Here is a 26038-nt window from a genome sequence, read left to right as displayed (position 1 = left end):
GATAGAAGGGAAGTCATAGACGCTGGAGAGGAAAAGCTTGTTATGGCTTTGAAATGGGCGTGTTCACGGGCCTCCCACACAGCACTGGGCGCTGGCTGGGAGAGAAAAGGAAAACGGAGCAAGGATGGCCCTGGGTTCCTTTTTCTTCCTTTTTATGTGATTAGGTTTTGTTCTGCTTCTGATTGTAAAATCTGGAACCAAGCCCCGAGTCTTGAGAGGACTGCCGAGTGACTTAATCCAGTCCTCCCTCCCCCAGGGTATGTTCCCAAGGGCAGAGCCCGCCTGTGGTCCCTGCTGAGTCCTAGTGCCTGGTACACAGTAGGTGCCTAATGAATGCATGCTGCGTGAATGAACCCAGAGATGACTCACCTGATCCTCAGGATGGGCCTGCAGGGAAGGCCCGTCCCCTGCCTCCCAGAGGTGACCGCTGGGGGTGCATGGAGGAAGAAGTCCTCCGCACATGCAGGGACAGACAGGCAGATAGCCTGACGTGGGGCTGGGAGGCGGAGGCCTCAGCGTGCCCCGCTCCGTGCCTGGGCCATCCCTCCCACAACCCCGTACTGAGGGCCAGATCGTCATCCCCATGTTGGAGGTGGGAAAACGAGAGGTAAAGGGACGTGTCCCGGGTCACAAGGCTGAGGCAGAATCAGGATGAAACTCGAGGTCAGCCTGACTCCCAGGGAGCCGTGACCAGCCCCCCGCAGACCTAAGCCCTGCCCCAGCCCGTCGGGGCTCCGTCTCCCACCCCCGCCTCCAGCCCACCCTGACGCTGCGCTCCCCCGCGTGTCCGCAGGACCTGCAGATCATCAGCACGGACGAGAGCCAGGTGTTTGTGGCGGTCCAGGAGTGGTACCAGACGGACACCTACAACCTGTACCAGTCGGACCCGCGCGGCGTGCACTACGTCCTGGTGCTGGAGGACGTGCGCAGCTCCCGGCAGGCGGAGGAGAGCGTGCTCGTCGACATCCTCGAGGTGGGGCGCCAGGGAGAGATCGGGGGCCGCGGCCCCCCGGTGCTGGGCGTCGGGTGCGGGGCCAGGCCTCACCCGGTCCGGGCTCTCCCCTCTCCCCTCCCTTCTCCCCCCACCCCCCACTCGTCCCTAGCACTCTCTCTCAGGTCTGTGACTGTTTCGGGAAAGCACCACATATTTGAGGCTTTGACGGCTGAGAGGGTACGGTGTAGATGCTCTCAGAGCAAGAGAGAAAACTTCGTCCTTTTGATGAAATTCCAAATTTAATATTGGAGTACGATTTCTCTGTGATACAGAGCTACCACGGAGAAGGATGAGAGTCTTTGGGGAGTACTATTTTGCTGATTCGGGGACCCGTGTTAGCGGTCCTCATGGTAGACACGATCGCCGGCCACCATCTGGGAAGCCGTTCCTGGCTCTCACTCCGAGGCACGAAAGCGGGCACGGTGGGGTTTGGCCTGAGGGACAGAGGCGGCGACTCTGAGCATCCTGCCTCTCCACCTCTCCCCCTGCACTCGTCCCTGCCTCAGCTGTCTCCTGCGGAAGCCCGCACTTGCTCTCCTCAGACGCGAGGGCCCGATCGGAGGCTCAGAACCGGGGCTCCTGACTCCCAGGCCAGGTGCCCCATGCACCATCTCGCTCTGTACTTGGATTCCACGGACATCCATGACCCTGGGCCCCGCCTGGACTGGGTTCTCATGGTCACCACCTCTGTTCCGGTCCACGCCAGAGCCAGGGAGGGGCCGCTCAGCCCATTTCCAGGTCAGGAGCCTGAAGCTCAGAGAAGGTGAGCAACCTGCCTGGACAGACGCAGGAAACCAAGCAAGGAAACCAGAACCAGCCCAGGCCTGTGTGCCCTGGGCTTGGCTCCAGACTTTTAGCCAGCACTTCCCCGCTCCGTCCTTCACCTTTATGCTCTCCCCTCATGCCTTGCCTTCGGGGAGCCCCCGCCCGTGGGAACATCAGCAAGTGCCCTAATTGCAGTAAGTGCTGGGGTGTCTGTGGGTGCGAGCAGAGCCGGGGGCAGACAGCTGTGTTCATCAGCGTGGAAGGCAGCCTCCCGGAGAGACCCGGGGATCCAGCCTTCACCTCTGAGCTGCTAATGAGCAGCAAGGAACCATTTTCCCCAAGAAAGTAATGGATGAGATCACTTGTTTACAATGAGAGCCCATTGGTCGGTGCTCACTTCCCCGCTGGAGGACCCAGAGGAACACGGCCGGTGGCCCCCTGCCCTTTGCTGGAGGCGGCCTCATCCTGCCTGAGGAAGCCCCACACCCCGGGCCCTGTTCTGCAGAATCCCCAGGGGGGCCACTGGGCCCGTCCCAGGCCCGGCTCTGAAAGGTGTCAGCTACTGCACCACAAGCCGCTGGGGACAGGGCACAAGTGACAGTGGCACAGGAGGGGTGACCAGGACGAGGGGGCCGCACACCAGGCTCCGGGCCCCTCCCCAGGGACGGGGGGGAGCAGCCCACCCCTCCCAGAGCTGCCGGCCTCCGTGAGAAGACCAGCTCCCAACGGTCGCTCCGATCCCGTGTGCCAGCACCCAGGGGACACAGTGAGCCGCGGTCGCCCAGCCCAGGGTGGGAGTCAGGGAGTGCTTCCTGGAGGAGGGGGTGCAGACCGAGTCGAGGCGGAGCAGAAATCAGCCAGCTGGGGAACCAGGGAACATCTGTGGACAACGACCACGAAGTGAGAGGACATGAGGAACCAGAGGAGGTTCACAGTGGCCAGGTGCAAAGGTGACGCCTGCCGCCCACCCGCTGGGTGTCGTCCCAGGGGACGTCTCTTCTCTGAAATCCAGCTCACGGGGGTCACGGGTGGTGCTTACAAGCACAACTCTGGAGCCGCACTGCTTGTGTTCAAATCCCAGTTCTGGTATGTGTTTACTGTGTGACCTTAGGCAGGTTACTTAACTTCTCTGTGCTTCAGTTTCCCCACTGAGAAATGGGGATGGCAGTACTACTTTCCTCATAGGATTGCTGTGCAGTTTCAAGGACATAGTCCTCCTTAAACATGGAGACCAGCGTTTGGTACCAAGTCAGCACTCAGCGAGCTCTCCACTGCTCACCCGGTGCCTGGGGATTAGCGCTAATGCACAGGAAGGACCTGGCCCAGAATCCGGCTTGTGAGGTCCCACACACGAGCCAGTTATTGTCATGGTTATTGTTCTTCCTATGGCGTGTCCGGCAGCCGTCCCAGGCAGATACTGCCCCAGAAGGCCTGGACTTTCACGTGCCCCTGAGCTAGGACCTCAGCAGGGTGCACCCCGGGTTCAAGGCAGGACAACAACCCTTTTCTGAGTGCCTCCGTGCTGGAACTTGGGTTAGGAATGGGGGTTCAGGGGATTCCAGTCTTGCCCCTGCCCATGAAGGGCCCTGGCCACAGTTTGGAAGGCAGCCATTGTCGTGGCCTGAATGGGGACCCCCAAAAATATATGGCCATATCCGTCCCTGGAACCTGTGACCATGACCTTATCTGGAAAAAAGGTCTTTGCGGCGGTCATTAAGTGAAGGACCTTGCGATGAGACCATGCCGGATTGTCCAGCTGGGCCCCAGATCCAATGACAAGTGTCCTTCAGGGTCGGAAGAGGAGACGCAGGGACGTGAAGACGGGGGCGAGGTTGGAGAGCCGCGGACACAAGCCTGGGGCCCCTGGAGCCACCAGAAGCTGGAAGAGACAAGGGAGCGTCCTCCCCGGGGACTCTGGAGTGAGCGCAGCTCTGCCTACACCTCCGTTTTGGACTTCCGGCCTCCAGACTGGGAGAAGAGATTTCCGGCTGGTCCCCCGGTTTGTGGTGCTTTGTTACCGCAGCCGCGGGAGTGAACACCGCCCTGAAGATCGGGGCCGTGGGTGAGCACGCTGAGGCTGCGGGCTGGTGCGCCTCAGCTCAGAGCCTGCAGAGGGCACGGCCCGCACCTGTCATCTGCCGGCGCCCAGACGTGAGGGTCCGTGCTCTTGGCTGCTGGGTGTTCACGGAGACCAGCGGGATAGGAAGTCGCCACTGCGGAATGAAGCAAGCCCGCGCTGGGCAGATGCGCATCCGGCCTGCCCTGAGCATGTCGGGGAGGCCCCTCGAGCCAGCGCTGGGCCCCAGGTGAGCAGGAGGCAGAGGATGTCACCATGTGTGGCGGAAGGGGCCGTGGTCCTCCACGCCCCGGGCTGTCACCGCGGGGGGACCAGCCCCAGCTTCGTCGGCGGACCGGGCGCTGGACACCCTTCCCACCCAGAGCGGCAGCCTGAGCAGACACGCGTGGCACGGGGCAGTTAGGGTTGGCGGGGCCCTCTGTGATCACGGGGGTCCCTGAAAGGGGGGCAGACAGGGAGGGTCAGAGAGACACGTGTGATCACGGGCTGCAGGCCAGAGAGACGCCGCCCCACCAGCTTCGGGGGTAGAGCTGGGGCCTCCAGAAGCTGGGAGAGGCCCGGACAGGATTCTCGATTCTCACCTGGAGCCCTCAGGACGAGCCCCCAGGACGAGCCAGCCCTGCGACCCCGGGGACACCCGTACGGGACCTCTGACCTCCAGAACTATAACTGTGTTACTCTGTTACGGCAGCTGCAGGAGGTGCGTCCACCCTCCACTCGTCCGTCTTTCCTTCCGTCGCCGCGCTCTCCCCACGGGGCGGGGGGAGGGTGGCACGTGGCAGGCCTGTGTGCTGAGCGTGGGGGAGGGCCGGCCCCAGGCGTTGGGGGGAGCTCGTAGGTGGCCCGCCACAGGGAAGGCGCTCGGGAACCGTGCATCGTGACCTTGATGTAAGCAGATTCCTCGGCCTGGGACCTTGGGTAAATTCCGTGGCTCCCGGAGGCTCCGCTTTCTCGGGCTCACCTTGAGAAGCAGTGACATGCTGCCCATGGGGGGCACACGGGAGGCCACGCGGACGGGTCTCGGTAGCTGTGGCCCCGAGGCCCCTGTGTGTTCGTAAGGAGCTTGCGGGAGGGGCCGCCTCTGTGGCGTCAGCAGGCTGACCTACGGGCATTTGCTGGTATTTGACCTTGGTCACGGGCCCGCTCAGTAGCCGGCTGGTGGCTGTGTCTGGGTCACTGCACGGGCACTTGGGAAACTCTGAGAAAGGGGACAAGGTGAACCTGAGCCCCTGGCCGAGGCGGGGCTGTGGTAAGCACCCACCCCGTGTCCTCACTACCTGGTATTTCCACATGGGGGGCTGAGCTGAGCGAGTCTGGAGGGGAGTCCACAGCAATGACCCAGGCCCTGGGGGTCCCGTGGAGGGGGGCAAGGGCTCTGAATCGGGAGCTCTGGAGTGGAGACGGGGTGACCGTGACACACAGGCCTGGTGCGACCAGGGCTCTGCTCACTGTCTGATGGCCAGTGTCTGGGCCTGGGAAGACAGCTCCGTATCATGCGAGCACCCAGGCTTTCGGGGCCATAGTCGGGGATCCCTTGCCCCCCGAGCCCCACGCACCTCCAGAGTGTTCAGTCAGCCTCAGCTCTGGGGCTCTTGCCAGCGTGAAACACGGCCCTGCGGGCAGAGCGCTGAGCAAGCGGCTGGCACATGGCGGATACTCCGTCGTCAGAGGGCTCCAGGCACGTGTTTATGACACTTCTTGTATTGCTGTCCCAGGTCCGAGGGGTGAAAGGAGTCTTCCTGGCGAACCAAAAAATCAATGGGAAGGTGGTGACACTTATAACCTACAACAAGGGCCGCGACTGGGCTCACCTGAGGCCGCCGAGCACGGACATGAATGGAAAACCCACCAACTGTGAGCCGGTAAGTGCCTCTCCTATCCCGCACCTTCCCTGGGGTGGCTCAGGTAGGGACGTCTGAGAAGGGCCATCTGAGAGCCGGGGGCCACAAACATCTCTGGGCACGGCAGAGAGGCTCCCGTGAAACCCCTTGCTTTACGGAAGGGTTACCTGGAGGTCAGAGAGGGAAAGTGCATCAGTCAGCATGGGTCACAACGTTGCTGCATAACAAACTGCCACCAACAGTCCCACATCCTCCAGATCTGGGCTGGGCTCATCACAAATGTGGGTGTTGGCTGATGTCGGAGGGGGTCTGCTCCCTGTATCGGGCCTCCTCCTCCTCCTCCTGGGACCAGCCCTGGCTCCCTGTCATGGCAATGGCCGAGGTGCCAGAGGGTGAGCAGAAGCAGGCAAGCACACGGCAAGCCTGTTACACCTGCTAAATCCATGGGCCCGCACGGAGGGAAGTGCACGCTGCTGTGTGTGTGGTGTGAGGACTGGGGTAAGCGGCCAGGCTGGGCCACAGCCCACATGTCCTGAGCTCTAGGCCGGTCCTGCTATCCCCGGGGTCCTCTCACATGAACACCCGTGCAGGCTGCCCCAGTACGTTGACTGCCCTGGGGGGCTTGGCCCCCGGGAGGTGTGGATGGCAGGTAGGCCCATGTCTGTGAGGATGACAAGATGGAGCACTAAGGAGCCCTGGCTTGAGGCAGGCTGCTCAGCGCCCCGCAGACCCACCTCTCCTTGCTCCACGGAGAGCTCACCACCAGCACCAGCAGCCCTAGCAGGGGGCTGCTCCGAGTGGGATGGGGTGGGGTCCGGAGTTAGAGTGCATAGAGCAAGCAGGCAGGGCAGGGCACGTCCCTTCCCGTTGGGACTGCCCCCCTTCTCATGTTGTCCTGTGGCCTGGAATGCCTTTTCCTTTTTCTTCATCCATCAAACTCCTATTGACGCCTGAAAACCTTGCCCAGATAGCCCCTCCTCTGAGAAGCCTCCACTGGGCATGCTTGCTTCTCTGTTTTCCACTGGCCTTGACTGTAAGTCCCGGCAGGTAGGGACCACGCTCTGGGGATGACCTGAGCCCATCCATAGCTCTGTCCCTCTGCAGTACAGAAAGGAGGACAGTGTCTGTTTTACAGGGATATTCGTCCAACAAAGATATACGGGTAGCTACTATGTGAGGCGCTGTTCTGGGTGTTTGGAATACATCAACACACCCAACCCTGCCCTCCCGGGATCCTGCCTGGATCTCTCTGCAGGGCCTCTGAATATGGTAGGCCCCCGGCCCACTGGCCATGGTGTGGAAACAATCCAGGAAGAATCTGTGCCTCCCTCTTCCTCGGGGACGCTGACCCCCAAGAGCCCTCCCTAGGGCAGCAGCCCCAGCCTGGCAGGGATGGCCCTTGCTCAGTGAGCCCAGGCCTGGGCTGCCCCTCACCCCCCACCCAGAGGCCCGTGCCCAGCCTGGGTGCGATGCCCTCCCACCGAGACCCACAGGGGGGGCGGGGAGTAACACCTGTCGACCTGCGGGAAGAAGTAATTTCCTGCTGCTTGTACAAAGTCTTCGGAGAACGGGAGTGCTGTGAAGGGCTCATTTTTGTATCATCATCAGCAAAGTTAAGCCATATTAATCTGTCAAAGCAAGTTTTTTGCTAAGAATAGATTCGTCTGCAATTATGCAGCTCAGTGAGGAGATACCGTTCGTGAGATTCATGTCCTCGCTTTAAAAAAGCACAAGTGGGAGCAGGCTGGTGGAGTGTGTGGCCCCAGCAGCCCGCGGAGAGCCCGGTGACCTCCAGGCGAGAGAGAGCGAGGTCCAGGCCTGGCCACTCACCTGGGTCTCTTGTCTGCAGCCTTCACTCGGCTGCACGTCCTCTGCACGAACAGAGGGTTCACTTCTCCTCGAAAAAGGGGTTCCCGCTTATTGCAGAATATGGAAATGTATAGCCAGGGAGAGAAGGTACAGCCATCACCGGGTCACCCAGAAATAACAGTAATCGGGCATATTCCTGACAATCTTTAGCTTCCGTGCAGTGGAAGAGTCATCACGGGGACCCCAACGCACGTGTGATGTGTCTTCTTTCTCTTAACTCCGGGTGTTTTCTCAACTCTGGCTCTCCGCTGGGGCAGATTTCCTTCCGAGAATGGGGACTGGGGATGTAGATGAGTGTCGGGATCAGATCTGTTTCGGGAGGATAAATCCTCTTTGGAAGTGGTTTGAATTTGTTTATGTCTTAATTCAGAATGAAAACCCATTCGCTCTGCAGCCCTTCTCAGACCCGGGCTGTGTCAGGAAGGGGCCAAGAAGGGGGTGCTGGGAGTGTTGTGCGCCTCCCCTGCATGGCCCGCCTCGCACCCCCCAAGCCCTGCAGGGACCCAGGCTCACCCCTCTTAGGACAGGATGTTCAGCTGTGACACCAGCTTCCCCTTGGGGCTCCCGCCCTGGCCCCTCTGTGACAGCCCTCGCCCTGACTGCAGGGGGCCTGAGTGCCCTGGGCTCGGCCCCCCCAGTTCTGCCTCACCCTGCCCACCCAGCCCTCCATCAGCTCAGCCCACATGTGGCTGGTGGGCGATCATAAGGCCTGTGTCGAGCTGTCAGACTCCAGCAGAGCACCCCAGCAGCTCCAGGACCCCCGGGAAGACACTTGTCAGTAGGCCCTCCGTGGCTCCAAAGGGGACCCCAGCTCTGCTCGCACCTACCAGCATCCTATGGGTCACAACTGAGCGCACAGAACCCTGAGGAGGTTCCACCTCTGGCCCAAACAGATAGCTGGCAGCCGGGACAGCCCCCAGCAGCCGGGGAGGGGGGGCGGCCAGGTTCTACGAGGCAGGACGCTCTGCCGCGCTCGGCTCACTGCCCACACAGTGGTAGCGTATGCACAGCGCATCAGGGGACATGGAAAGCCTGGTGGCAGCCCAGGGAGGCCAGCCCGGGAGTGCAGGCTGCTCCAGGCCCCACCTGGCCCACCAGGAGACCAGGGGCAGCAAAGCAGGGATGTGCCACCTCCCCTCTCTGCCTCATCCCTGGTGAGGCTCCTTTTTCTTCTGACTTAGAGCTCCCTTGTACCCCCGGGAGCCAGCCCTGCCCACAGAGGTCACGGGTGCCGGGGTACCCCTCCCCGGGAGCCGGCTGTGCCCACAGAGGTCACGGGTGCCGGGGTACCCCTCCCCGGGAGCCAGCCCTGCCCACAGAGGTCACGGGTGCCAGGGTACCCCTCCCCAGGAGACGGCCGTGCCCACAGAGGTCATAGAAATCTCCCTGCCCCTTAGTGTCTGATCACGGGGCGGGGAGGGGGAGAGAACTGAATGGTCTCACCAAAGATACTGACTCACCAATCTGCTTTTCAGGCATAAAAAGTCAGGAATAAACCCCAACAGGCAAAGTCTTACCCCATGGGTTTGTGGGGAGGGTTTGTCCTGTTGGATCCAAGGGCTCCTGGACTGGGCGTAGGGCTCTCCTCCGCTGACTCAGTGACTCTGCGCTCACCTGCAGCAGGGGCTCCCCTACCCCACGCCCAGCCACCCCATGACCCCCCACCCCACGACCCTGTACCCTACGACCCCACCCCACACCCAGTCACCCCACGATCCCCACCCCATGACCCCCACCCCACGCCCAGCCACCCCACGATCCCCACCCCATGCCCCCCACTCTGCAGCTCCCCACTCCGTACCCCCACTCTACACCCCCACCCCACAACCCCATGCTCTCCACCCCACACCCAGCCACCCCACGCCACCACCCTGCGTCTACCCACCTCACGCCCCCCCACCCCACGCCCCCACCCCATGATCCTCAACACCACGCCCAGCCACCCCACACCTCCCCACCCCACAACCCTGTACCCCACGACCCCCCACCCCACGCCCAGCCCCTAGCCTGCACTAGTTGGCTTCCTGTCTCTGCAGAGACTGGACCAGGCCCTGGGGCTGCCACCTGGTGCCCCCTGACCTGGGCCGACGTCCAGTTTACTGAACGGTTTCACTTGTCCCTTAGGATCATCTAAAATGTGCTCTGTCCATGGGCCCGAAGAAAGTGCCATGAAACATAGAAGGAGGAGCAGCTGCATCTCTCAGATAGACGTCAGCAGATGGTAGAACGTGGTCCTGACAGTGGGGTCTGCAGGGTCGCTCCCACACCCTGGGAGGTGTGCGCGGCGGGCACCGCTGCCTTCCTGTCACCATGAGGAGACCGAGGCCCAGAGGTGTCCATAAAATTAGTGGCATCTCCCAAGTTAAAAGCGGGCTCTCTGGGGGCTTGGTGCCACGGTAATTCTAAACTGGAGATTTTTCCAGGAAATAAAAAAGAGGGCCAAAGAAACTAATCCTTTTCTTATAAGTAAGCCATTAAGCAAAACCCTGTCTGGGGTTGGGCTGGACCCCGATGTTCTCTCCAAAAGCTGTGCTGTGTTAATCCAGTAATCCTGTGAAGTGGAGAAAGAAACAGAGACTCAGAGACGCTAAGCGCTTTTTCCAGAGTCACACAGCTTTCGGGGGGTATAAGGATTCAAACCCCAGCCCTCTCTATGGCCCCACATATTCCAGGCCCCCAGATGGGGGCCTCTGGAAAGACTGACCCCAGAGTTGTTAACCAAGACCCCCTCTGAGGCCTGGTGTGTGGCGGGGTCTCTGGTGGCCCTCCTGCTCCCTTTCCTGTGTTACCGAGGTGGGCTCGGCCAGTCAGAACCCCAGGCTCACGTCCCAGAAGGACGAAAGAAGCAGCAGGTGCTGCGGTGCTCTGTGCGGGCAGCCCCTGGGCATGGTTGACAGGTCCCTGCCCCGTGCAGTGTCCAGTGCCCCCAAGGTGCTGTGTGGAGGCCTGGACCTGGTCCCATGGTTCTGTAGTCTGTCATGGGGGTGTCAGAGGATGCAGGCAAGATTGCGACCTCGAGCCCCTGAGGTCTGGGGACACTCGGGGAGGCCAGAGTTCACAGGACACGTCCTTCTCAGCTCACCTGTCCTCCCTGGACCCTCAGTCCCTACCCGGTGCGGGTAGGAGACCTCAGGCCACCGATGGGAGGGAAGGGAGGACGAGCCATTTTGTGGCCAGGGTGAGCTGGGGTGCAGGCAGCCAGGAGGAGACGGGGGGGGTGAGGGGTATGTTCCTGCCAAGTGGCCAGACAGGAAACTGCTCCGCTCATTCTTCTGGGAGGCTCCTGGCCCAGTTTGGCCTGGAAGTGCATCCCGTGCCAGGGAGACACCCGCAGGCTCAGAGTGTGGACCCTGGGTCCAGGCAGCCTGGGTCATAGCCCCAGCCCCACTACTGCCCTTGGGCAGGTTGCTTAGATGCTCTCTGCCTCAGTTTCCTCAACCGGTGACACAGGGATGTGGAGAGCGTCAGTGACGTGCAGTGCTGAGCTCAGTGCTGACACATCCATGTGAGTCACCACTGAAATGATTATAATGACTGGTTTTCCTGCCCCTCCCGCCAGGGCACCCCCCCCCAGGGCTGCCCTCAGGGCACACATGATGCTTGCCAGTGGGCTCTTCACTGGAGGTGCAGGGCTGCGGGCGTGTCCTACAGCTGGTCCCTGCCACCTGGGCGACCTACCGCCGCCACTAGGAGGCCCCCAGGAAAGGTTCTGGATGGATGGATGGATGGATGGGTGGATGGATGGATGGACAGATGGATGGATGTGGCCAAGGGGTGTGCAGGCTCCAGGAGTCACATTCAGTGACCGGGCACCGCCCGTGGGAATGTCCACTACATGTTGGGCGTGCTCTCTCGTGCTGGGAGGACCCTCCCTTGGAAAAGCCCGACTGGCTTTGTCCACAAGCAGTCCCCCTGGACCCGATGGCCTCCACCCTGCAGTCAGCTCCAGAGCCTCCTTCCTGCCCTCCACCCCCTCCTCCGAGATGCTCCTGGCCCTGCCTTCCCACCCGAAATGCCTCAGTCCTACCTTTCCTGGGAACATGTCTCCCCCCTGAGTGCTGACCTTGGCCCCCTTTTCCCCCACCCCTGCAGCCGGACTGCCACCTCCACCTGCACCTGCGATGGGCAGACAACCCCTACGTGTCGGGCACCGTGCACACGAAAGACACTGCCCCGGGCCTCATCATGGGTGCAGGTAGGAGGTTATCATCAGTGCCTTCGGGGAACTCCGTCCTCAAGGGGAAAGCTGGATGGCTGTGGGCCTGGGGCCTTGCTGTGTCTTTTGAGGGGCAGGCGTGCAACGTCTCCAGGGAGCTCAGCCATCATGGCACAGCTCCAATGCGTGGCACAGAGTGGGCACGTGGTACATGTTGCTGCTTGGGAAAATGGATGGATGGATGGATGGATGGATGGATGGATGGATGGATGGATGGTTGGCCAACGAATGATGGGGCAGGGGTGAACGGTGGAGGGTGGGCAAAGGGATAGGTGGGTGGCTGGAAGAATGGGCCGTTGGATGGTCGGATGGAAGGACAGATCACAGAATGGTGAATGGATCAAATGAGGGAGGGATGGATGGATGGGAGAATGATTTGAGTCATGGCTGACGTGTGTTGATTCCTGAAGAGGATTCTAGTTTAGTCAAGGAGAGAGAGAGACACATACAACTAACATGAGAAAAAAAAAATCAGAGCAAAGTCGTACCCGGGGCTGTCAACACAGGTAAACCAGAGCCTCCTTCGGGGGTGAGTACGTGTGCATGGATAGGACACGAGCTAAAATTAGGTTTATTTGACTTCAGAGAATCTTCCAAAATTAAAAGCATGTGTTTTGAAAGCACATTGCCAGGCAGCGGCTGGCATCTTACTTTCCTTGTTGTGTTCAAGGTTAAGGGCCATCCTGCGCCCAGCGCTGGGACAGCCCCCACCTGCTCCCGCTGCTTCGGTGCGGGTAGGAGACCTCAGGCCACCGATGGGAGGGAAGGGAGGACGAGCCGTTTTGTGGCCAGACCTTTCCTCCATCCAGACACTGAGCTCCTAATCACTGCGCCAACCCTGAGAGCTTTACCCCGTCTTCACAGGAAAGCAGGCGGGAGCTGGGGGAGTGGGATTACCTGCCCCACCTGCAAGGTGTCACTCAGGAAGCCCGAAACCCAACCCAGGCTCCCGGGGGAGCAGACACCCACAGGGCGCTCCTGCCTCTCAGCCCTTCAGAAGCACTGTCCTGATGGGCTGAATCCCCAGATTCTTGACCAAAATAACAAAGGCACAGTTTTAAATGTTTCCGTAGCCCAAAGGTCTCACAAACCCAGAATGAACTTCCTGGCTGCCCGAACATGCCGTGCAGATCTGGAGGGGTGTCATGCACCGCGCTCCATCTCATGGAGACCATGGAGCCCAGCCGAGCTGCCAGACCCTGCAGAGAGAGGGCATGCCCATGGCAGCCTCCCTGCCTCTCCCTTAGTCACGTCGCCCCCAGACCTCAGTTTCCCCATCTGTAAAATGAGGGCACCGCCTCCATGTTTCTCAGGCCCTTCTGCCCTAACAGCCTGGGGACACATTCTGTGAATTTCCCTTTAGTTTTCCCCAGTGCCTGTTGGGTGACTGGCAGCCTGACAGCTCTGGTAGACAGAGCAAGGAAAACAGAGAGCGTCCCTTAGAAGACAGACATCTGCGCCACGAAATCGCAGACAGGGAACTCGCCTGCCGAGTCTTGCTGACACCACAGCATTTGCTGCGCCGCTCTGCGTGCCATGCGTGCGTCCCGGGGTGTCTGCTGGCATCCGCAGTGCTCCTTCCCACCCCAGTCATTCCATTTATTCATTCAACTCCCTCCTTGCCTGCATTCATGGCCATCTCTCAGCGCCGTTTGTTTGCCAGGCGGGGAGAGGGGACCCAGTTCAGCACCTGCCCCTCCGCCCCTCCCTCTGCCGCGCCTTCCCACCACCACGCCATTAACCCGGCCGGTCCCTCCACCTGGCACGCCCTTTCCTTCTCCCTTGGCCAGCGTGCATTTGTCTCTCTAGGCCCAGCTTGGAGGTCACTCCCTGCGGGAGTCTCCTCTTGATGGCCTTCCTTCCCGGGTCCATCAGCTGTCCCCTGTCTGCACTCACGATTCCTTGGGCTTCCAGATATCCTGGCTCTGTGTGCAGTCGCATGGCACACTTCTTCCCCAGCTGGGTTGAGAGGTCTCTGGGAGCCGGGGCTGTGGTTTATTCAGCTCAGAACCCCCACAGCTCAGCACAGGGGCTGGGCAGAGAGCAGGTGCTCAGCAAATGCTGTTGAGTAAGTGCAGGAATGGGCGAGTGGGTGGGATTGATGATGAAGAGAAATGTGGGGATGGAGGGATGATGGGTGGGTGGATGGACGGGTAAACTAATGAAGGATGCATTGATGGATGATGGAGGGATGCATGGAGAGATGAGTGGATGGATGGATAATGGATGGATGGATGGTGGATGGATGATGGATGGATGATGGATGGTGGATAATGGATGGGATGGATAGATGGATAAATGGATGGATGGATGGATAGATAATGGATGGATGGATAATGGATGGATGGATGGATAATGGTCTGGTCTCCCCCGCCCCCAGCCCCGGGGCGCTGGCTCCAAATGCAAACCCAGCTGTGTCCTGCCCCAGTGTAAATCCTGTCGGGGACCGCCACGACCCCACACCGGCCCACCTGGAGCATGGCCTCCTCACCAGTCCCTGATCGGCCCTCCACAGTTGTTCTTGAACCGCTCACTCCCCGTGAACCCCTCAAGTGCCTCGCCCTGCCTGACGCTCGCTTTCTTTGCAAAGTTAATCCCTTCCTGCACAAACTAGGATGCAGGGCCCAAGCCCAGTGGTTCCATAGGCCGGTCAGTGTATGGAGAATGCAGAGGGGGCATGCGCATGGGCGGCTTTGGGTGTGGGACATGTAGACCCAGGGCCCACATCACTGCTGTGTGGCATCTGTCTGGACACATACCTTGGTAAGGCCAAAGCGGGCTGATTCTAAGAGCAACCCTGCCCCTATTCTTCCCGACCAGGTAACCTGGGCTCACAGCTGGTGGAATATAAAGAAGAAATGTACATCACGTCAGACTGCGGCCATACCTGGCGGCAGGTAAGGAGGCTGGGGGCCTGGCGCCCCCCACACAAACCCATGCTTGGACTCTCTGGTGCCCTCCCCTCCCAGACGTGTCCCGAGACACAGGTCTCCCCCCTGCAGCCTGCCGGCCTGGCTGGACAGACAGCTCCCTGCAGCCGGTGCTAACGTCGGCCGCACAAGCTGCTGCTGGGGAGTTAGAGATCTGACACGCATCTTCACATGCTCAGACCTGTCACCGTGGGGGTCTCAGCAATGGGAGTAAATGCTAGGGCGGGGGCTGGAGGTGCCGTCCCGGCGGGTGCCACACAGAGTCTCGGAAGCTGGGGCTGAGCTCTCCTGGGGCTCCTCCCCGAGGCCAGGAAGCGGGGACCCACGGGTGATCCCCAGGTTCCCGGCAGGGGCGATTCTTAGGGGGGAAGAGCCGAGACGTGGAAGAGAAGGAGAATATGGGGGAGGGGCCGGCCGGGGGGAGCCTTGCTGAGTCTGGGCTGGGGGGCCTGGGAGACATCCAGGGGGGATGATTCGAGGTCGAGGCGGGGCCCGAGAAGAGAAAGAAAGCAGAGAAGCTGTTGTGCAGGAAATGGTTGGACCTGCCAGGGTTCCTCAGTGCCGGGCCCACTTGGAGCTGACATGCCCAGCCTGGAGGGCGGGCTGTGGGCTGTGGACCCCGGCGTCCCCGGGCAGTGCAGTCACGTGGCTCGGGAGCTGGCCCAGGCTCTGTCCCAGGAGAGGCCAGCCTCCCTCTACACCTGCTGTTTGTTTCCAGCCCCAAAGCCCTCGTCAGGTCCACCAGCTCCCTGGAGTGACTGTCCCTGCTTTTAACACTTAAGAAAATGCACTAAACTTTGATGTGCATCTCCCCTTCCAGTGTCAGGAGCTCTGCTCTGGGGCAGGTTATACGTGCCCGAGGCCCCACTTGCAGCCCCTCCCCCAGGTCGCGCTCTGGACAAATACGTTAGCCCCGAAGGTACCCCATTTACCTGCAGCCTGGGTGTAAGGCCCTGACATTTTTAATAATATGCAAGAAACCAGGAATTTTGAAAAGGGCAAAAGAGACTTACTGTGTTAGAATGTTTCTATTTTCCTAAAACCTGTGAAACATGCCTAAACTTCCTGAAAGGTCACCATCTGTGCGTTTATTAGGGAAGCGTGCCCCCCGTTAGATTAAGTAGGCCAGGGTGAAACAGACAAGGTGTTCTTATTTTCTAGAAACCGACTGTAAAACACTCACAGTGGCCCCTGTAGTCCAGCAGTTTGCTGGGATTCCACGCTTGGGAATGAGGGAATTGGATGGGGGAATATTGGTTCCAGTGTGGACGGGGGCCTGGCGTTGGTGGGTGCGGGTGGGGGCGCCGGAGCCGGGGGAGGAGAGGAGGGGCACTGCATGCCTGAGTGCAGAGGAGGAGGGGACAGAGGACAGGCTGGGACAGTCACCCAAGGCAGGGCAGCCTACTGAGCACGGGCAGATTGTCAAGGATGTAATAACATGTGTCTGAGAGGAGAGTTCTCAGAATATGAATTACAAATGGCAGTGTGTGTCCTGCTTAATGGACATAACCTTTTAAAAACACGAGCTCCCTAGGATGATAAAAAAAACAAACCAGAAAACATTCAAGGAGTCCCCTCGGAGCCTGGAGTGTGGGGAGGCGGGGGGTGGGTGGAGAGATGGGAAGGGGAGGCTACCTGCCCCTGGGCCCTGCTGCCCAGGGGCTGATCAAGCCACAGAATGACTTGTTGGTGGGGGTCAGACCTGAGTCGCCTCTTGCAGAGTCCCAGGCTAATGAGAGTAGAGTCGCTCTGGGGGTGCCCTGGGGTGGCTGGGAGGCACCCCATCTTTGGGGTGAGGGGGCATGGTCACTGCCCCTGCCTGTCCTCTGGGGAGGAGCCCCCAGCCACGTGTGCACAGAGCTGTGCCAGAGGGCGGGAGGCCCGGGCCTGGGGCTCTGGGGCAACCAGGCTCTGAGAACCCACGTGTGTGGTTTCATTGCCACACCCCACCGCCCCACGGCCTGATCACCCCGGAAAGAAAGAGGAGTAGGCCCCCAGTGGAGCAGGAATGAGGGTTCCCTGGTGCGGCCAGAGGCCCCTGCAAGTTCAAAGCAACAGAGCCGACAACGGAGCCCTGCGGGCGCAGGGAGGCAGATGCCTTTGCGCGAGGCATGCCCTACACAGCACAAGGACCCAGTGTGGTTCTAATGCTGTGCCTGGCAGCCCGGGGTCCCGGAGAGGAGACTAGCTTCTCCTTGGATATTCCCTGGGACAGGGAGCTCACTCTTCCCTGGAGGAGAAGCCCGGCTGTTTGGGAATTCATTTTCCTCGGTGGGCTTCTGCCCCTCTGGTCTGTCGCCCCCCAGCATCCCAGGATTCCTGGGCCCAGACTTTCATCTCTCCCCCTGGGCTCCACCACCCAAACAGAGAGGACCTGGAGCACCGATCCCAGGGCCACCAGAGGTGTCTCCTCCTGTCTGAGCCCTGTCCGGGGGACAGTGACAGTTCATTCATTCACTCGCTTACTCATTCATTCATTCATCCCCCCACACGCTCCCCGAGCACAGGCACCCTCAGCTCTCTGAGCTGAGCCGTGCTGGGCCACAAAAGAGGACTCAGAGGCAGGCCCTGCCTGGGAGGAGCTCCCTGGCTGGAGCAGACAATGACAAATAGTGTAGTAAGTGCTCAGGCCCAGAGCCCAGAGGCACTCCCCACCCAGCCTGGCTTCAGGGAGGGCTTCCTGGAGGAGGCGGCACACCTGCTGGGTAGTCAAATAGAGGTTTGTTGACTTCCATGATTTCTTTCTCACCTTCACGTCGTCTGCCATATTGGTGTGCGGGCTTTTCCTGTGCAGAGGGCTGCCTGTGGCATTTATTCGCAACGTTCTCACGCCAGTGGTCTAGAAACTGCCATGCTCATTCACTCATCCCTCGCGCACTGAGTCTGGGTGGCGTGGGAGAGTATGGGGAGGGCCTGGGGGACACGGGGAGCCCTCAGGCTGGCCCTGCCCCAGGGAGCTGGCCTCTGCTGGTGGCCCCCAGCCTGTGTGTTGACGCCTCTGCCCCCAGAGAGTGACCTGCCCTCAGAGTGTCACCTGCCCCCTCTGCAGGTGTTCGAGGAAGAGCACCACGTCCTCTACCTGGACCACGGCGGCGTGATCGCAGCTATCAAGGACACCTCCATCCCCTTGAAGATCCTCAAGTAACGCCATGGGGGCCCGGCATGGGGGGCGGGGGCAGGGTGGTCAGGGCTCCGCCACCTGGGAGCTGTTCCAGGCCAGGCAGGGGGACACAGGGAATAACAGCACAGCATGGTCGGGGGGCTGGAGGGAGGACTTCCCAGAGGAGGTGACGTCCAAGCATCAACAAGTTAGTCAGCTGGAGGAGGCAGGGCCAGGCAAGGAAGCCAGAGGGATGTGCCCAGGTGAGAGGGCGTTTGGATCAGCTTCAGACATCTGAAGGGCTGTTGTGGGGAAGTGAGGGCAGGTGTGAACTCTGGACTCAGAAGGCAGAGCTGGGAGAGCTGCCGGGAAGCCAATATCACTTTAGTCTGAAAAAGAGTTTTCTGCACTACGAGCTGGGGACACCGTGATATGATGCCTTTGGGAGGCAGTAAACTTCTGTCCCTGGCCTGGCAACCCTTAGGCTAGGCTCAGGCATTGTGTGGGGCTGACCTGGATGTTCCAAGGTCCAGATAACTGCAGTCCAGGGGCTGCAAAGCAGCGTCACGGTACCTAGACAATGCGCCCAGAACTCCTTGGCTGTAGTGTTACTAAGGAGATGCGGAGGCCACTTGGTGCTGGCGGGCGGCTGCTGTGGGCCCCCAGCCCCCTCAGCTGGGCAGCGCTGGCGCCGGGGCTCGGGCAGGGCTGGATCCAGGAGGGCAGCAGGTCCGGGACACGGGCCGTGCTCCCACCTGCCTGCGGTGGTGACGCCCCGTCTCTCGGCAGGTTCAGTGTGGACGAGGGCCTCACCTGGAGCACGCACAACTTCACCAGCACCTCCGTGTTTGTGGACGGGCTGCTGAGTGAGCCGGGGGACGAGACGCTGGTCATGACGTGAGTGCCCACGGGAGGCGGGCGGGCAGATGGCCTTGCTGCTCCGGGGTGCACTCAGCACTGGCCTCCCCCCCTCCTTCCCATCTTCCTCACTCTCCTCTCCAACCTCACACCTGCCTCCTCATGTCCTCCTGTCCACTGGCCCCTGCCACGCCTGGGACGTCCGTCACCTGCCCAGGATCACCTAGGTGGTGAGGGCTGGAACCAAGTCAAGGGCGGCTCTGGCCCACTGCCCGAAGCGGCCTTGGGAGCTTTCCTCACCATCATCATCACCATTATTATTATGAGCTCCTGGCCCCTGGAAGGGCTCCCAGGCCCGCTGCGCAGGGAGGGCCTATGCAGGGCGGAGCCAGGCTGTGGCCGGGGCAGGCTGGGCTCTGAGGTTGCAGCTCTGGGCCCCTGAGCCCGAGGCCTTTTGCCAACTCGCAGGGGGAGCCAGGCCTCACTCTGGGCCAAATGCTGCCCTGGGCACGGTGAGGAGGGGGCACAGGGGCATCCTTCTTGGGATCTGAGAGGGCGGGAGTTGGAACAGGGTGCACAGGGCTCGACTGCACTCCCCAGACACCGGGGAGAGGGGGTCCAGCTGTGGAAGGCTCCTTCCTGGCCAATCTGCCCTCCTGGGGGCTTGTTCAGGCTGATCCGCGGGCCAGGGTGGGGCCTGACACTCTGCATTTCTAACAGCTCCGCTGATTCTCTGTATGGCCTGGCCACATTGCACAGCCTGCCTTTTACTGATGACGCCTGTACTGGGGAGACCGTGTTTCCCAGAATGCACACGTACCCAGAACCCATGACTTTATTGGGAAGCAGGGTCTTTGCAGATGCGATCAGTCAGGATGAGGTCACACTGCCATGGGGGGTGCCCTAATCCAACGTCCTTATAAGAAGGGGAGGGATGCAGACAGACATGGGGAGAGAGTGACCCGAGGCGGAGACTGGAGGCGGGGGCACAATCCGAGGAGTGCCGGGAGCCCCGGGAGCTGGAAGAGGCAGGAAGGACCCTCCCCTAGAGCCTGTGGACGGGGCCCTGCCCTGTGAACACCTGCATTTCAAATTCATGGCTTCTAGGACTGGGAGAAAATAAGTTTCTGTTGTTCGCAGCCCTCAGTTTGTGGAAGTGGCCGGGGCAGCCCCAGGAAGCCATCACAGGGCCCCACAACCTTCCCTGCTCCGCTAGGCCGGGGGCTGCTGGTGGTAGGTGGGGCGCTGCACTGCGGCCCCCCGGTCTCTGCGAGCGGTCAGCCTCTCTGCTTGCTCTTTCTCTGGGCCGACTGGGCGGAAGCTTCCGAAGGCCCAGACGGGGCCCCCAGACTGCGCCTCCCCCGCTGACCGGGCCCCCCGGCTCCACACCGCAGCAGAGGCCGTGGAGGCCAGCGGCTCTCAGACTTTCCAGCACGGCCTCAACGTGCCGCCCGCTGTTCTGGGCACCGAGGACCCCGAGGACCCTCAGAGCTGGCGGTCCGGTGGGCGGACCTCAAACTTAAGTAAAGAGCGGCCCCCTTCCTCGCTAGTGTGAACGATGCTGGTGTCCCAGGGCCCACCGGTGGGGTGGAGAAGGAGCGGCTGCTTGCCCCCCGTCAGGATGCGGACGGTCCTCCTGTTCTGGTGCCATCTTTCCGGGAGCCGACCGGCCTGGCCAGGACAGTGGTCAGCAGCGGGACCAGTCATACGGCCCAAGAGGGGACACACGGGCACGCTCTCCCCGCGGGCCCGGCCTGGGGTGGCTGTGTGCCCTGCGGCGGGCACGGCTTTCTTGCCTGGGAGCCATTCCCTGGCAGGGCCCCGGCAAGAAGCACCTGGTTAAGGGACTCACACTGCTGTGCGCCCTCCCAGCTCCCAGTGGGCCTCCACGCCACGGCCCCCTCGGCTCTGTCATCGGCCGTGCTGGGCGAGGGGCTCGCATCTCTGACCGCCCCCCTCCGAGATCCACGTGGATGAGCCCCCAGCCTTAAACCCAAACTGGCAAGAAACCTTCATTAGTGGGGACACCGGGGGAAGGGAACCCTGAGCTGCTCTGGTGCCTGGGTGGGGCTGGGAGCGCGGCCTGGACAGCCCACCACCGCTGACCACTGCTGACCACCCCCACTTTGGTGCCCACCTCCTAGGCTTCTGGGGGCTGCAGATGGCGCGGGGCAGGACGGGGAAACAGTGAGTGTGGGCTCCTCCCTCGGACGTTTGAGATGACAGGGGCGGGCAGCCGTCTGAATTCCCTGCAGACTGAAATTCAGCTTAGTGTCCCCTCCCCGGGGGGCCTTCCCTGCCACCAGGACGGAGGCAGCCTGGTGTCCTCCCTGCCTCTTCGGCAGTATGGTCCCTCGGACAAGGGCCCTGGGGACGCCTTGCTGAGGACCTGCTGCAGGTTACGGGTCCATTTTGCTACGTCATCTCGTTTTGTCCTCATAAGAAATGTCCACGGAAGGATGTATTGCCCCCCCTTTCTAGAGGTGCTAAAATCTCAATAATTCTGCACCGAGGGAGTGGTGGGCAAGGGGCCCCTGTCACCTCAGCTCGGCATGGTCCCCAGAGCTGGAGAGGGAGGGGACCCGGTGATGTCGTCCTAGAGACCCTGGCTGGGGCGCTTCCCCTGGACACCCAGTCGCTGCCATGCCCCTGCCTGGGGACACGTTATGTCCCGTATGGCTCCGTGTATGTGTGTGGGCCTCATGCTGCCGCAGGCTCGGGTCTGAGACGGGAGGGCCGGTTCCTCCTGGGGCTGCAGCAGGGTGTCAGCGTGTGTGGGCAGGGGAGGGAGGGCTCCAGCCTGGGGTCCAACGCAGGGCTGTCCGTCTGCGGTGTGGCGAGCAGGCTGGTGTCCATCGAGCAAAAATGCCAGCACGGAGGGTGGTGAGCCCGCCGGGCCAGAGGCCTCGGCTTCCCCAGCTGAGAAATGGGGACACTTTCTACCCCAGAGCATTGGGCTTGGAGCCAAGCCCCTGGTCCCATGTGTCACAGCACCAGGGCTGGGTTTGGCCCCAGAAAAAGCAGGTGCTATAACCTTTTAAGGTTTTAAAGGAGGACAGTTCCTCCTTCCTGGAGCTGCGTCTCCACACGCTGTTCAAATCCCAGGTGACATGGGAGCCAGTCATACGGCCCAAGAGGGGACACACGGGCACGCTAGAACAAAACGTGTATGTCTCTGGGCCGTGGGCGCATCCTCGCTGGGACCCGGCGGCCGTCCCCCCCCCACCCTGCTCCTTCCTGTCTCCCTCTCCGTGTCTCTGTCTCTCTGTGTCTCTCCCCTGCTGTCCTGTTTCCTGCACAGTTGAGAACATCTTCTCAGGTGATTTTTTATCCAAATCTACCCAAAGGTCATGTCACAGGTGACCACCACCGCCTTCCAGGATGTGTCCCCCAGGCTGGGTCACCGAGGCCCACCCTCCCCTCCCGTGCCACGCCCAGGGTCGGGGGGCTGTTTATGGGGCGGGGGGCTCCTGGCCCACCCTGCCCCGCCTGGCCCCTTCTCTCCTATTAACTGTGAGGTGATCCGCGGGCTGCCTTTGGCATGTTCTTCCTAAAACTCAGAATGAACCAGGTGACAGATACTTCTGCATTTCAGCTGAGGCTTTAGGAGGCAGCGGCCTTGGCTGCGCTGTCCTCGGCGGGTCCCTTGTCAGCCTCAGTTTCCTTGTCTGTAAAATGGGAATGACAGCAGTATATTCCTCACGGGTTTGGGAAAGGAGAAGATGAGACGCCGACCCAGCGCCTCGCACAGTCAGTGGGTCGTGTCAGGACGTGTCCAGTGCGCGCTTGCTGTTCTCAGGATCACGTGCTTTGCAGGAGGGGGCAGGCCTGCTCTGCCTTGGGGGCGCCCTAAGTGCTCCCTGAAGAGTGTCCCTATCGAGATAAGACCCTCACTCTCTGTTTCTGTAACCAGCCCAGCGGGGTTTGTTTGGGAGACAGGACACAAGGCTGACCACAGGGGCAGGTCAAGGCTGAGACAGAGGGAGGCTCAGGGGCCTTGAGGACCTGAGGAGGCCCATGGCCAGCCTGCAGAGGTGGGGGATTTCATCTGCAAAATAAAGATAACAGTATCTACTTCGTGGGACTGTTTTGGGGAGCAGAGAAATTGTTGCGTGTGCATGTGGATGAAGCCCCTAATGTGTGCTGGCACCGCACACAGACCATTGCTAATCCGCCATCAATCCTGAAAGGCCAGAACTATCGTCCCCGTTTTAAAGCTAAGGAAACGGGTACACAGAGGGAGTGAACCTGCCCGAGGTCACAGACATAGGAGATGGGGCATCAACCCAGGCCTGCCTGGCTCAGAGATGTCCCATGAAAGCAAAACTCCTCTTCAGATATTAGCCTCGGACATTCAGAGCCAGCCATCATGTCCCCTAGAAAACAGAATGAGCCAGGTGACCTACCATCCTAGAATGGGGTTAGGATCTTTTCGGATCCTGATTGTCCTTCCCCAAGTATCCTGTCCCTGTCAACATGCTTGGAAGGGAACTGAGTACAGCAGGGGGTATCACCTCCTCTATCCAGATGCTCAACCTCTGGTGATATGTCCGGAATGCTGCAGGTTGGACTCGGGAAGGACCAAGGACATGCTGGCTGAGCCCCTCTTCTGTGGTGGTTTTTGGAGCCCCTGAAATAGCAGTCCTTGCAGAGAGGGAGGGATCTGGGTACATGGTAGGTGTTCAGCAAATGACTGCTGCATGTTGAGGAAGATGAAATGGCCCAAACAAGCTGTGTGGCCTGGGGCAAGTTACTTAGCGTCTCTGTGCCTCAGTCTTCCTTTCTGTAAAATAGGGGTGGACTTGTCTCACGAGGCTGTGGTGGGGATTAGACCAGACAGCATAGATGGGACCCCCAGCACATCATGGGTGCCCTGTACACGGCTGGCCTTTCAAGAGCCCCCGTGGTGCTCCATTCCCCTGCTTCCTCCACTCACCCAGGCTGGGGCCACACGGCGAGCAGGAGGTGAGCACAGGCTGAGGTCCTGCCGCTGTGAGCCCGTATGATGACTCGTTACCTCTCTTTGGATTGCTGGTTGTGCCGGGAAAAACAGCCGGTGGCCCAGCTCCGCAGAGCTGGGTGTTCGCGGGGCAGGGTTCCGGCACGGTGAGGCCGACCTGGGTGTCCGCGGGTCAGACCCCGGCGCAGTGATGCTGACTGAGGCGGGAGAAACACCCCGCATCCAGCTGACCCCCCCGACATTCTGCGGAACAGAAGCAAGGACCGTGGAAGGCTATGGAAGGGCCCGGGTGGCAACTGGGAGGCCCGGGCTCCTGACACGACTGCGCCCACTTCCTCGTCCGTTGAGGGGGGTTGTGGGGGGAGACCCCCACCCGTGCCATCCATGAGCCGCAGACGGTGTGTGATCCTTATGGAGACACCACCACCAGGACCACACGCCTGCAGCCTGCTGGGCACAGTGTGGGGGTGGGGGCAGGACTCTAGGAGAGGCCAGGAGAGCTGCCACTGGGCCCGTGAGGAGGGGGCGCTGAGGCCCCAAGGGGAAGTGGTTCGCACCATGAAGCAGGCCAGGCTAAGGTGATTTTCCTTCCCTCCTCTTCTCTCCCCAGCGTCTTCGGCCACATCAGCTTCCGGTCCGACTGGGAGCTGGTCAAGGTGGACTTCCGGCCCTCATTCTCCAGGCCATGCAGGGAGGAGGACTACGGCTCCTGGGACCTCACTGACCTGAAGGTGGGCGGGGGCCTAGGCTGGGGGGGGCAGGCAGCCTTCCCTGCCTGTGCATCCCCCTTCCTGCGCGGCACCAGGAGCCTCACCTCCAACAGGGCTTCCCAGAACCCCGGCGGCCCTGACACGTCCGGTCCTTCTGCTGGATTTTCTGGCCACTTCTTGGTGTCTGGGCTGCTCTGGGCTTGGGTCTGCCGCCACACTCAGGGGCACGGGGCCATGCGCCCTGACCCCACTGTGCAGTCCAGTGTGCTTGGGGTCCGGGGCTTGTGACATGGTAGGCGGGCAACACGGGCCTGTGTCATAGATTACTTAACACCCCCGGGGGGTTATGGCAGCCCCGCCCCATAACCTCAAACACATAGATGTTTCTAGAACAAAAGGTAGACTAGTCACACCATGTGAAATAAATAAGGGAGGAAGCAGCCCGCCTGCAGTGCAGACCAGATTGTGCTGCCGAAGCTGTGATGAGGAGGCTCAAGGTTTCAGAATGTGGGGCTCTGGAATTGCTGGGGTCCCTGCTCCTGTCACTGTCCCCATTGTGGGGCTGGGCGGGGGCTGCTGCGAGTGCATGCCGAGGACCTGCTGTGTGTCCCCATGCGCCCCGTGGGCCGTGGCTCCTCCAAGCTCCTGCACAGGGTGTCTACCCCGGGGACAAGGAGAAACATAACAGGGACCTGGGTTCCAGCAGCACTGTGACCCCTCAGGGCCAGGGGGAGCATGTACACAGTGGGTGCTCAATGGATGCTTGTGGGTCGGGATGGGAGGGGGGCTGCCCCAGCTTGACCTCAGGCATGCCACTTTGTCTTCTGGGCCTCGGTTTCCCCATCTGGGAAAGGGGATTCACCCCCTGCCCCACGCAGCTGCCTGGGGGTTGAGAATCGGCTATTTTTGGGGACGGGCAAAAGCAGCAGTCCAAGCCACCGGAGGGCAGTGGACCCTTCTCGGCCGGCTCTTCACCCCACGTTCCCGCTGCAGGGCGACCGCTGCATCATGGGCCAGCAGAGAAGTTTCCGGAAGAGAAAGTCCACGTCCTGGTGCATCAAGGGACGGAGCTTCACGTCGGCGCTCGAGTCCCGGGTGTGCAGGTGCCGGGAGTCGGACTTCCTCTGGTGAGGACCGCGCCAGCCACGGGCCTCCGGGGCGCCCTGAGCAGCTTCATGAGCCGGCAGCCACCGCCCAGTGTGGGTCTCAGACTCACAGTCCTCCTGCCGCCTTATTCTATGCCTTAGAGCCAGGAGCGAAGCCCAGGGCGCTCCCGGGAGGATCGTCGGGGAACTCAAGGGCGCGTGGGCACAGCCATCACAGTGGCCTGCTCACAGCGGGGAGGGCGCTAGGAACTGGGGAGGGTGTCTTGGGGGCAAGCGGTGCCCACCCAGCCCTCCTCCGAGTTCCAGAGCCTGGTTCACGAAGCCTCTGGCCGCCGCCTGCCTCCCTAGCCATCCTCAACCCTTGCCCTCCTGCTCCCCCTTACATGCCCAACACCTCCACCGGTACCTCCCTCACCAGCGTTGAAGGGGCCCCTTGTACAGTGCCCCTCCCCTCTCTTCCCCCCGGCTGTCCACTGCCTTCCTTTGAGATTCAGTGCACCTCCTCCAAGCAGCCCTCCAGGATATCTGGGCTGGGCTCCGTGCTCTCCTGGGAATTCCCAGAATCCCCTCTGCAACTCTTCTCACCTGGAATGTAACCCTGATTTTCAGGCT

At 61.1% G+C, this 26038-nt stretch overlaps 1 protein-coding gene across 2 annotated transcripts in view; it reads left to right on the top strand.

Moving 5' to 3' along the window:
- SORCS2 (sortilin related VPS10 domain containing receptor 2) overlaps window positions 1-26038 on the top strand; it is a 454863-nt gene that overhangs the window by 406614 nt on the left and 22211 nt on the right. For both annotated transcript variants that reach the window (XM_078068347.1, XM_078068348.1), the window contains exons 9-16: window positions 794-973; window positions 5552-5698; window positions 11639-11741; window positions 14583-14659; window positions 17742-17833; window positions 18582-18689; window positions 24221-24341; window positions 25314-25447. In XM_078068347.1, coding sequence (XP_077924473.1) covers window positions 794-973; window positions 5552-5698; window positions 11639-11741; window positions 14583-14659; window positions 17742-17833; window positions 18582-18689; window positions 24221-24341; window positions 25314-25447 — 962 coding nt within the window. The remainder of the gene's footprint in view (window positions 1-793; window positions 974-5551; window positions 5699-11638; window positions 11742-14582; window positions 14660-17741; window positions 17834-18581; window positions 18690-24220; window positions 24342-25313; window positions 25448-26038) is intronic.

Source organism: Halichoerus grypus, chromosome 3 (assembly GCF_964656455.1).
Source record: "Halichoerus grypus chromosome 3, mHalGry1.hap1.1, whole genome shotgun sequence".
NCBI lineage: Eukaryota > Metazoa > Chordata > Mammalia > Carnivora > Phocidae > Halichoerus > Halichoerus grypus.
Note: the sequence above shows the minus strand (reverse complement) of the source record. Positions and strands in the feature narration are given on the sequence as shown.